General features: G+C 31.6%; 1 protein-coding gene across 3 annotated transcripts; it reads right to left on the bottom strand.

Moving 5' to 3' along the window:
• Positions 1-465: 465 nt before the first annotated feature.
• On the bottom strand, positions 466-5,691 carry LOC115984256 (receptor-like protein 15). Of its 3 annotated transcripts, XM_031107219.1 has the most exons (6): positions 5,237-5,691; positions 4,902-5,051; positions 4,497-4,652; positions 4,203-4,277; positions 3,939-4,085; positions 466-2,838 (listed from the first exon to the last, which is right to left on the bottom strand). In XM_031107219.1, exons 1-6 carry the CDS (start codon positions 5,619-5,621, stop codon positions 620-622), a joined length of 3,132 nt encoding a protein of 1,043 aa, XP_030963079.1. In that variant the 5' UTR covers positions 5,622-5,691; the 3' UTR covers positions 466-619. The 3 variants fall into 3 exon arrangements, with proteins under 3 accessions (XP_030963079.1, XP_030963080.1, XP_030963081.1); XM_031107220.1 differs by lacking the exon at positions 4,902-5,051; XM_031107221.1 differs by lacking the exons at positions 4,497-4,652; positions 4,902-5,051.
• Positions 5,692-12,266: the final 6,575 nt, after the last annotated feature.

The raw sequence follows: 12,266 nt of genomic DNA, 5'->3' as shown, positions 1-12,266 counted from the left end.
TAACCTTCCAATAGTGTCAATTTGGTCCCTAACATTTCAGTTTCGTGTCAATTTAGTTTCTGTTATTATCTTTTGGATGGAAATTGCTGACATGGCAAATAGTCAAACTAAAATTAGTTTCCATTAATGTGACAATAAACTACTTTTTATTTTGACCATTTGCCTATGTAAAGGATAGGGACCAAATACGTAGTTTATCCTAAATATATTTGAGTTGATTTATTTATTTTTGTTATGGGAAATACTATGTCCATAACATTTTCATAATACTTTTACAAAAAATCCTAAATGGCAGATTGTTATGGGTTGTTATTGATAAGGCAAAAAAGTAATTCCAATGGTAAGTTCAAATTGGAATCAATAAGCTAAAGTTAAGGACCAAATTGAAATATGGTGTAAAGAATAAAGATCAAATACATATTTTACCCATACATTTAATACAATATATTTCTAAAATCTGCCACTTATATATTTTAGAATAAAAAAGTGAGAAAAAAAAAAGTTCGTCGATCAGTTTGATCACAACAAAATACAAGCCTTACACAACACAGTATTAAAAATTCAAAGTTTGGATTCAGAATCCAACAAGAAGAGACACACGTACATGTAAAATGCACGGCTATGCAAGCCTAAACTTGAACAATTTACGGTAATGAACCACAACAAAACAGTAGCAAGTGTCAATGCACACTTCAATGAGGTTAAACCATGCCCTACGCCAATAAGGATTTATGTAAAGAACTGCAACAATTCCCAACAATATCGTCATGTAAGCCACCACAAAACTTATGTAGAAGACACTCATGTCCATGAAACTACCACCTTCTTCCTCCTTATATTCCACTGGTGTTGTAAATGGTGGTCCAATTTTGGTGCAATCATTATGCAATGGAGGTCCACACAAAAGAGGGTTTCCCTCATAACTGCTTTCATCAAAAGTAATGAATTGATTTTTTATATCTGGAGTTGTACCTGATAAGTTGTTGTATGCCACACTGAAGACTTCCAAAGAGGTCATTTCAGTAAATTGAGGAGGGATTGTACCATTTAAATTATTGTAGGAAAGATCCAAACTCTCCATTAGCTTCAGATTTGAGAACGTTGTGGGGATTGGTCCAGTTAGATTGTTGTGTGACAAGTTCATTGCACGTAATTTGTTGCTTGTCCTTCCAAGTTCGGGTGGTATTTCACCTGCTAACCTGTTGCATGAGAGGTCAACTCCAGACATGTAGTTCAGAATGTCTCCCTTATAGGAGTAAGTTCTTCTCTTTGTTGCGAACTCCACCTCTTGTTTCGAATCCACACGAGGAAGGACTTCAATTTGTTGCCCTTGATACGCATATCTGTCCGTCAAGCTTGTCACTGGTTGACCACTAAATACAAAGTCTGAAGGACCTCCTAAATCAAAACCATGATCTGATGCCTCAAATGTAAAATTACTTAAGCAATGGGGTATTGGACCAAAAAGTTTATTGTAGGAAAGATCCAACAAGTTTAAGTTTTGCAAAAGGCATAGTTGAATTGGAATCCTACCTTCTAAATGATTTGCTCGCAAAAGGAGAATGCTCAATGATGAGACACTCCCGATCCAATTAGGAATGCTTCCATTTAGGTAGTTATCTCGAAGATTTAATGTAACCAAATTGGAGTTGTTTTGGAATGCATTTGGAATTGGACCACTAAACAAATTTTTATTCAGATGAAAGAACTTGATTGTTGACGAATTGAAGCAAGATGGAACAAAGCCAAACAAATTGTTCCCAGAGAGATCAAAAAATTCAAGATGAATGAGTTTGCATAACTCCATTGGAATAGGACCTTCCAGTTGATTATTAGCCATAACAACTGTCGTTAAAAATGACATGTTCCCCATCCACATTGGAAGCATGCCTAACAAATTGTTATTACTAAAATCAATTGTGGCACCATTAATCATCAGTGAGATGCTATTTGGGATCTTTCCTGAGAAGTGATTGTTGTCCAAATATAAATATTCCATGTTAGTCAAATTAAAATTGGAAGGAAATATTTGGCCACTGAAATTATTATATGACAATTTGAGAAAATTTAGGGAGTAGCAACCCATTGTGAAATGCATTGGCATTGTTCCTGATAAATTATTATTAGACAAGTCTAAACCCCACAAAGAAACCAAATTCCCAAAAGAAGAAGGAATACTACCTTCAAATGCATTGTTAGAGAGGTCTAAATACTCTAAATTTGGAAAAATCAAACCGAAGTTGGTAGGAATTGGACCTTGTAAGTTATTACTTGAAATATCTATCTCCTTAATGTTGGGAAGAAGATAATGCTCATATTGCACCAGGAAAGACACTGTGAAAGAGTTATTTTTTAAAATAAGAACCTCCAATCTTGTATTGTTCTCTAACAACCAAGTGGGTAACTTCCCCTTCAAATTGTTGTGGGAGAGATCAACTTCTCGCAAATCATATTGGTAATGAAGGAATGTGGGAAGCGTTGTATTGAGTCCATTAAATGAACACTTTGACAAACTGAAAAGCCTTAATTGGAAGGTTGGAACCCTAGTATGAGAGTTTGTTTCAAAAGCAATTTTGTTGTTATCACTTAAGAGGACCTTGAGATTTGAGAGGTTAAAAAAGGAGGAGAAGGTGATTGGGTTCAAGAATTCATTATTTGACAAGGAAAGGAACTCAAGTGATCTCATATCAGATAGGGATTGGACATTCCCACTGAAGTGATTGCCAGAGAGATCCAAAAAGTGAAGTGATGTCCAGTTTGCCGTACATGAAGGCAATATCCCTTCAAGATGACTTCTTGAGAGGCTTATCTTTCGGAGGTTCCTCAGTTCACACAAGCCTGTAAAATGGGACGATTAATTAGTTATTGGCTTCCATTTAGAATGAAGTCAATACTTTTAAGTGAAGTCATAACTCCAACTTTACTAATGAAGCTTTTATCAATAAATGAGATTCTTTGAAAGAAAGTAATTTGATTTTGTCTAAAAATAATAGTATATAGACTACCACGTAATGTGGCAGTCTATATATACTTACATATTTTAGAATTTAATTCAAATTATGAAATTAATTTATTTCAACTAGAGATAATGCTTTTCCCTGAAGATCTCAGTCTTATTTTAAGAGTAGTGTTGTTAAACCTTTTTTTTTTTCATTTTTCTACGACATCTAAATCATTCTTTTCTTTTCTTTTTTCTTTTTTTGCTACAATTATTTCCAATTTAGATAAATTCCTTTTTACACAAATCATATCAAAACCATTTTTTTATTTGAACTCCTCAATTTGTAAAATCTAGCTAATGTCCCGCTTGATGTGCGTGTATGCTATAAGTTTATTTTGAAATATTTGATAAGAAATTATCTTTTATGATCAGTTTATAATACTAATTAAGTATTATAATATTTAACAAATGAACTTCAATTATTTACAAGTCATTAGAAAAATAGAAAATGTATTTTTTTAGATTAATATAATTTAGAATATGGATCTATTGTAATATTGTTGTAAGGCTCTTAGGGTGTGGATTTTGTTTGCATTACTCTAGTAGTGCGCAATACCGTTGAAGAAACATTTTATTCGTGGGTAACTAAAGTTGGAATATAGAACAAGTTTGAATTGTGAGCTCTAGACAATGTAGAACAACCTTGAATCTCCTATGAGATTGTTGGTTTGGGCCAGGAAAGGTATCCTAAAATAAAACCGATATTAAAATCTCCACTACGTAGTCTTCATTTTTAACATTTTCAATACAAAATTTTAACAAGACAAAAATAAATTATGATACTTATGAAAGACAATAAGTTTAGTCCCATTGAATTTCAAGAAATTTGATTATCAATATTTAGAATAGGGTTTTTATAGAGCTTTTCTAATATTATGCCAGTGATGAAAAGAAAAACGCAAAACAACGCCACCTTGATGTTAATGGTATAACATACCTTTAGTAGTAAACGATCCCTCGAAATTGTTATCTGAGAGATCTAACGTCTTCAACGATGGGAAGGCAGTTAATGACTCTAGAACTCGTGCACTGAAATCAGTGTTACTCAAGTCTAGGAGTTGTAGCTTAGTTAAGATGTTTGAATCTATAGGACAAAATAGAATATCTCAAAAACATCGACGTGATAATTTCAATCAACATACCATACAAAAGAAGTATTTGATTTTAATCCATGAACATATATTTTTACAAACTATCATACCTCTTGTTGTCACAAAGGCATTGATCCAATTGCCTCTCAAGTAGAGATCCTCCAAGTTGCTAAATGCTTTAAATTCTACATTAAAAAAAGGTACATGAAAAATCATGGAAGAAAAAAGGGACTTCAGTCACGTAAATACTTTCATTTAAAATAGCTAAGGAAAAAAAACGGTGAATTTTAGTTGCATAAAGATCAATGATTGATAGAAGGGAAATAAGAAATGTTACGTGCTCAATAAGCATGCATGAAACACTCTTCCAATAATATTCATTTGCAAATTAATGAGAGTTTTACCTTTGATATGGACTGATCCATTCAAAAGGTTGAAACTCAAATCTAGTTCCTTGAGCGACGTAATACCACTTAAGGATTGCAAAATGCTGTTATTGAAACTACTAAATTCCAAGTGAAGCACCTCTAGCTTGCTCAACAAAGAGAATCTTTCAAAACCTGCAATTTAAATTATTCAATTTGCATGTCTGTGACTTTATATTCCCACAAAATAGTGCAAAATGAATCTTTAAAAATAAATGAATCTACATTTATTTTTAAAGAAAAGGTAAAAAAGAAGAAAATACTTTCAAACAATTTACTTTGGTCAAACAGATTAGTTGGAGGGAAACCAAAAAGTTTACACACAAGAATTAAGCACTCTTAATTCCTTTGCAAATTAATGAGAATTTCACCCGAAAGGCTTACCTTGGATTGATTCATTAAAATTGTTTAACCCCAAATATAGTTCCTTGAGGGAAGTAATTCCACTCAAGGATGAAAGAATGCTGTTATTGAAATAATTATAATCCAATTGAAGCACCTCCAACTTGCTCAACGCAGAGAATCTTTCAAAACCTGTAATTTAGATGCTTCAATTTTCACATATGCAACTATATATTCCCAAAAAACAGTATAAAATGATTCCCAAAATACAACTATTTTTTTCTCGACTATTTAAAAAAAAAGGTGTAATAGAAAAAAAATTAGAATATCAACAAATTAAATACTTCCTACTTTTCTTAGGATATAAACTTCGGTACCTTCATTTGGGACCCAACCACGAATCAAATTTTCACTCAAATCGAGGTATTGAAGGTCTTCAAAGGGAAGAAACAGAGAGGCATTAAAGTACCAACCTCCCCCACTTTCTCTACTTGAATCAAACATCGTATGATTAAGAGTAAGTTGGATTACACGGCCAGTAGTGATGTCGCACTTGACTCTTTCCCACTCACAGCAATCACTCTCTTTGTCGGTTGAGTCCCAATGTGTAAAACTATATTCATCATTGTAGTTGACAGTGGAAGCTTTGTATTGCAAAAGAGCAATTCTCTCTTGCTCCCAGCAGCCGAAGCACCCATTCATACCAAAATGAACCAAAACTAATACCACCGGCCACCACCAGTAATGTCCCAGCAACTCCATTACTTTTTCTTTTTCTGATTTTCTATAACAATAAGACTGACAAAGTTTTTGCTCAACTCTGATTTATACTTCAAAGCAAAATTGGTTTTGAGTTGGAATAACACTACTACGATTCTCCTATATATACCCACTACACATACAACTTTCTCAGACCTTGTGCTTTTTCCAAAAGCAAAAAGTTACATCCATTATTTCACATGACTTGGACCAATTAATTAAGAGAGCGTTTGGATTGCGCTGAAAACCAGCGCGTTTACGTTTTCCAGCTCTTTTTTTTTTTTTTTTTTTTTTCACTCGTTTTCTAGCTTTTTGAGGGGCTGCGGTTACTGTTCATTGAACAGTACATGAACAGTAACCGCAAATTTTGACTTTTAGATTTGTTTCGGCCAATCACAGCACATTGTGTACTGTTCACGGACCCACAAATTTCACTTTTCAACAACTTTTTCATTAAAAATGGGTCCCACGATACAATTCACACATTTAAAAATTATTTTGCTACAGTGTTTTTCAATTTTCAGTTTCAGTTTTCAGTTTTCAGCTGTATCCAAATGGACCCTAAGTCTTCACAGTTTGCATCATGGTGTCTTTCCACCCAATTACGAGGACGATTTTTTCTAAATAAAAAAGGGCGCCAGAAGGTAATTTACTTTATACGATACTGAAAATAAAGCGAAAGAAAGAATTTGTTTTTACGAGCCTATTCATTGTTGTTTGTCCGGCCGGCCCGTACAGTGTGGTCCCATACAAAGTTGTGAATAAAGTAACTCTCTGATAAAGTTCAAAGTTTTGAATAAACGCTTTCAACTCTTATAAACTTTGTCTTTTGTCTACCGACACAGCCGTGTATTGTAGGCTTTAGCCTTAAATTTTTAAATTTTTTTCTATGTTATTTATTTTCTATTTAACATTCTGACAATTGGTGTATCTTATTTAGGAAAAAAAAAATCTATGTATAATTATGATTATTAAAATATATTATGTGAGACAAATAAAATTATAATTATAATAAAGACTTTTAAATATGTGTGTGTATATATATAATATAAAATTAACCATAATTTTGAAATAATATGGAAATATTTTATTTCTTTGACCAAACAACTTTTGGTACTAGCCTCTTTTAGACTATATTTTTTGGTTTTTTGGACATTATCGAGTGATAAACTTTCGGACACTTTCATTTCTAGCTTCTTCTTTTTCCCTGTCTAATACACACCCACGTTTTCCTTTCTCTCTTAGGATCTATTTGGATTGAACTTATTTTGTTGAAATTGAAAACTGAAAACACTGTAACAAAATAATTTTTAAATGTATGAATAATATCGTGGGACTAATTTTTAATGAAAAAGTTGATAAAAAGTACAGTTTGTGGGACCCGTAAACAGTGTACAAGTGCATTGTTTCTAGAAGACCGGTCAATCGTAGCAGCTGAAAAGGAAAAAAAAAAAAAAAAAAGAGAAAACGCGGACGCAACAAGTTTAAGTGCTATCCAAACCAACAATTAATTTCCCTTTTATTTGATCCCTTCAACAAGCAGAAAAGCTACACCCATTACACATACAACTTTCTCAGATCATAGCTTGTGCTTTTTTTCCAAAAGTAAAAAGTACATTCATTATTTGAAGGTAAAAATAATCAAATATCATTATTTTTTGAAATTATTAATGTTTTAACACCCTTTAAGAAATATTTAGCAATGTAATTGGAACTGGAGTTTGCAAGAAAATAATATATAACTTATTGGCTGTGTGTTCATCAAAAACTTATTGCCTGTGTTTCAAACCCTTTTGCTACCTTTTTCACTACCTTTTCCCACGTGACCCAACTTTTTCACTATCTTTTTCACTACTTTTTTTTTACGTAACCCTGACAAAAGAAAGAAAAAAAAGAGAAACCCAAAGCCACAATTGTTGAATGTGTGAGGCAGGAGTGCAGTGACTGTGTGAGACAGCCACAATTGTTGACTGCGTGAGGCAGGAGTGAGACAGCCACAATTGTTGACTGCGTGAGTGCTGTTACTTCTTTGTTTTTCTCTATCTCAGTAAGTACTGCATTTAGCATTCTGTATCTTTTATTTATTTATTTATTTTGTTTTGGGTGTCTTTACAAGTGAAACTGAGTACACCATTGGATTCAAAATTTCAAATGAATTTGTAATTCAAAGATGGATTCACACCAGGTGCAATACCTTAGGTGTTGCACCTGGTGCAATACCTCCACTTCTCTCACAAATTTTTTAACTTTTTTAACTTTTTAATTTTAATATTTTAATTTTTTTTTAATATATTTTATTCAATGACTGAGATTGAAAGTTAAGCCATGCAATACCTTAAGTATTGCATCTGATATGAATCCTACAAAGATAGTCACCCTCGTGTGAAACTGAGCAGTGAGTACTGAGTATTGACTCTATTGAGTAGTCAGTCAATGGCAATAAATTGAAGCAAAGTGACAGGACTAAAGTTCCTTAAAAAAAAAAAAAAAAAGTGACAAGACTGAAAAGAAAAGCAAAACGTGTATAAGAAAAAAAAAATGAAAGCAAAAAGAGTAATGATAGTGATGCATAAAATGATATAATTTGTGGTATAAGTGGTTTATGTGATGAGTTATAAGTGGTAGAGGTATGATAGTGGTTCTATATAGAGACACATTTTTACCTCTCAAAACTCATCATATGAATAAATTGTGACACAAATTATACCATTTTATATAATACCACATTACTGAAAGAAAAAAGATAAAAAATAGTAATAATAATAATAATAAGAGATGAAACTTAATAAAAAGTAGAGCTAACTATAATACGTAGACTAGGTAGGTGTGGACTTATGAAGGATTAAGTTTTAACATTTGAATAAGGGAGTTTAGAGAGACAGTCAAAAAAATTGTTGGTTGGTGGTTGAGATATGACTAAAAATAAATATATTTACATTCCTTTTAGTAATTTATTAAATGTTTGTTTATATATATAAATATATATATATATAATGTTAATTGTGAAATAGTACAATAATATTTGTTGGTATCCAAATATATCGTTTCTTTAGTCAAACTGAAATAGCTTTCAGTATGAAATTGACTCCCTTAATTGTAGTGTATTAAGAAATAATAGTGTTATGTATTAAGAAACAACATCTTAAATTCTTAATATATTAAGAAACAATGATTTTTGTGTTTGTCTTGATTGATAGTTTGTTAATACCATATAGATGTTTATTTATTTATTTTATTTTATTTTATTTTTTGTTATACTCCGGCCCCTTTTGAGTCCGTTCGCACGTTAGTTCTTTGTGGTGATAACCATTGATTTATGTTTTTTGTTTCCTCTCGCCAATAATTTTGCAATTAGAAGACCCTCAACAAGAAGCCAAAGACTTTGTCGGAGTATCAGTACTTTCTTCTTAGATAATGTTTAGTGATGACTAACCTATGTCCTTGGTATTAAGAGCATTGCATTATTTGAGAATTTACCGAAAATCAAGAAGAGGATAGAGATTTATATAATGCAAAGCGTGTTTCATAAAGCTATTCCAAGGACAGTTTCGAACAATTTCTCATCTCTCATTATTTCAAGGAAAAAATCAAATGAGTAAGTACTTGATTAGAGAATATGTCATTATTTCAAGGACTCTAATCATTCTCCTTTTTCCTCTTGTTTGTTTTTTTATAAGATTAGTCTTCGTTCAACAGGAAAAAAAGTTGAACCCACCACTAGTAATATACGAATTTTGCATTATTTAGGAAGACCTAAACAGCTAAACTTAACAAAGACGCCAAGGACTGGGCGTCAATGGTGCTTTCCCTAGCCTGCACCTTATATTGTGATTTCTTGGATAGTCGAAGACTTTCTTGTCTTTCCAGTTTCTACCAACCACAATCACTTGTGTCAATTTTGTTTTTTGACAAATTAACGGTATTAACCTATATGCCGAAATGTGCTTCCAGCTAAAAATTTCTTTAGATTGTTTTTTTTTTTTTTTTTTTTGGATACGATTTCCTTAGATTGTTGACAGCTATGAGTTGCCTTTTCACTTAGCTGAGCTTTAGTTTACTCCTATTTGTTGGGAATGTAGAATCATGTTTATGGGTTGGGCCAAGCTCATTTTTTCTAAGCCCAGGCCAACTAAATTCCAAGCCTGATTAATGTTTGGATTTTTTTTTTTCTAAGATTCTGTCTTCATCAGTTTGTTAAGAAACAAAACAATTTTCTGGAATATATATGTAAAAACAAAACAAAAAAAGCTATATTCATGTGCTTTCTTCTAAAATCCTTGAGAAGACCTAGACTAAGACTTGGCATCCATGTTGACTTTCCAACCAACTACCACGAGAATATATTTCTATTTTATTAATATAAACTAAAACATTAGGAGAAGCAATTGGGGAAAGTACGTAAAAAAAAAAGAAACAAAAAAAAAAAAAAGAACACCGCACTTTTAAATGGGGCATATTAACTAAGCTCACACTTTTAAATAAGACACTTCAAATGAGATGTTTTAAATGGTAAAAAATTTGGCATGAATGAATAGCACTGTTCCAAATTTAGCCTAACGGGATTTTACAATATTTTGATAGGATTTATTTTTGGGTCCAAACACCATGGGAGTTCATAAAAGACAACTCACAAATAAAATTAAAGGTGATAATTCCTTATAATGAATAAGGAAGATTTTTAATTATTAATATATGCTCTCTTTTATAATGATAAATAATCATGCCTAAAGTCAATTAGAGAATCTTATAGATGTGGCAAAACTGGTGTGCAGTTTGGGTCAAGTCAATCGAGTTTGAGTTGAAAACATGTCCATGTCAAAATGGGCCATTTTAAACATATAAGAAACAAGTCGTGTTAATTGGGTTGTAGGTTGGGTCGGTTTGGGCAGGACGACCCGTATTTTTCACATGAATTTTTTATTTAGGATAAATTATAATTTACCCACTGTGGTTTGACTAAAATTTTAGTTTCTTATTTGTAGTTTGAGGAAAACAAAATGGTTGATTAATCTTTGTATTATGATTGCTCTTAAAAATATATTCCCCTAGAACTTCTAGCTGTTGGCATTGGCTTTTTTTTTTTTTTTTTTTTGGTAATAAATAAATTTCATAATAACTTAACATTTCCTTTAACATTACCTACACAACAACAATTGAAGACTTGGTGTCAATGGTTTGCCAAATTAACCCAAACCAAACGTGAGGAATGACCTCTGGTTGTCGGAAGCTAAAACTTGTCTTTCTTATTTTTATCTTTGTTTTTTGTGGGGAAAAGTTAAGAAATATAAGGAAGCATGTTTAGGGGCTAGGCCAAAGTTTTGAACATTTTAATTGATAAAGTTTTCCTTAAAATCTAGTTGAAATTCCAACTCATTTTGTGACTTTTTTATAAGATTGTATATACATGTATATTAAAATATATATAATTCATAAAATTATTTAATAATCACATGATTATTATTATTTTTGAAAACAATCACATGTTTGTTTACTAAATCATGTAACTAAAATTAAAAGTATACATTTTTTTTAGAAGATAAATAAAAGTACACATGGAGACAAAACAAAAGACTTTGGCCATACACGGTATATTGTCTTCGCACCGTGGCCTCTTGCTAGCGCATTTGCCACCAGATAAGTGGTCCAGCTTCACTTCCATTAAATGCATAGAGTACACTATAGTGCACAACAATTTCATCATCCATTTTTCTCAACAAAAAAAAAAAAAATCATCATCCACTTTATCATAATTTTTGCCAAGCCAAGTGTACACTATCTGCATTTGTAGCTTTTCTTTTATTGCTAATGTTCATAGTATGAAGCTAGAACTTGCAGTTAGGGGGAGTAATTTTAGTAGTGTCGGCTTTATACTATATAAGTAATTAAGGCGGTCGTCTAGAGCCCCAAGTATATAAAAGGCCTCCAAATTTTAACTAGTATGATTTTTTATTTTATTTTATTGTAATAGTATTAATTAAAACCAAATATTAGTCAATAAATAAAATAATATTTTTATATCAAACGAAAAACAAGAAAAAAAATAGAGAAAGAAATAGTATATCCATAACATTTTTCACACCATTTTTAAAACAAATCTTAAGTAGCATGATATTACGAGCTGTTATTGATCATAGCAAAAAAATAATTTCTGTGGTGGGTTGAAATTAAAATTTAGAACCAATAACAACTTAACATCTAGGATTTGATGTAGCACTTCTCAAAAAAAAAAAAAAAAAAAAAAAAAAAAAAAAAAAAAAAAACGCAATGCACAAAAAAATTTACAACATTTTTCATAACAATTTAGTTGGCAAAGTTTTACAAGTTCTCATTTAGATCCACCACTAATATCACTCTTTTACTTACTACTATCAATCCATATTTTGGTGCCAAAATTTTCTTGTAATTAAAATTTCAATTGCTTTGGAATTTGTATTTTGTGGGTTACTTATAAGTGGGAGAAAAAAAAAAAATATATATATATATATATACAGCCTGATAACTTACTACAAGCCCAAACTCCAATTTAGGCTGGAATGGACTGAAATAGACTAAAATGACCCGTAATTTTATTCAAAGGAGAAAGGGGGTTTCTTGTTCTAGTTTGCATTCCAGAAAAAGGTATTGACAACATTGGTAGGAACCCAATTG

This window comes from Quercus lobata, chromosome 4 (assembly GCF_001633185.2).
Source record: "Quercus lobata isolate SW786 chromosome 4, ValleyOak3.0 Primary Assembly, whole genome shotgun sequence".
Classification (NCBI taxonomy): domain Eukaryota; kingdom Viridiplantae; phylum Streptophyta; class Magnoliopsida; order Fagales; family Fagaceae; genus Quercus; species Quercus lobata.
Note: the sequence above shows the minus strand (reverse complement) of the source record. Positions and strands in the feature narration are given on the sequence as shown.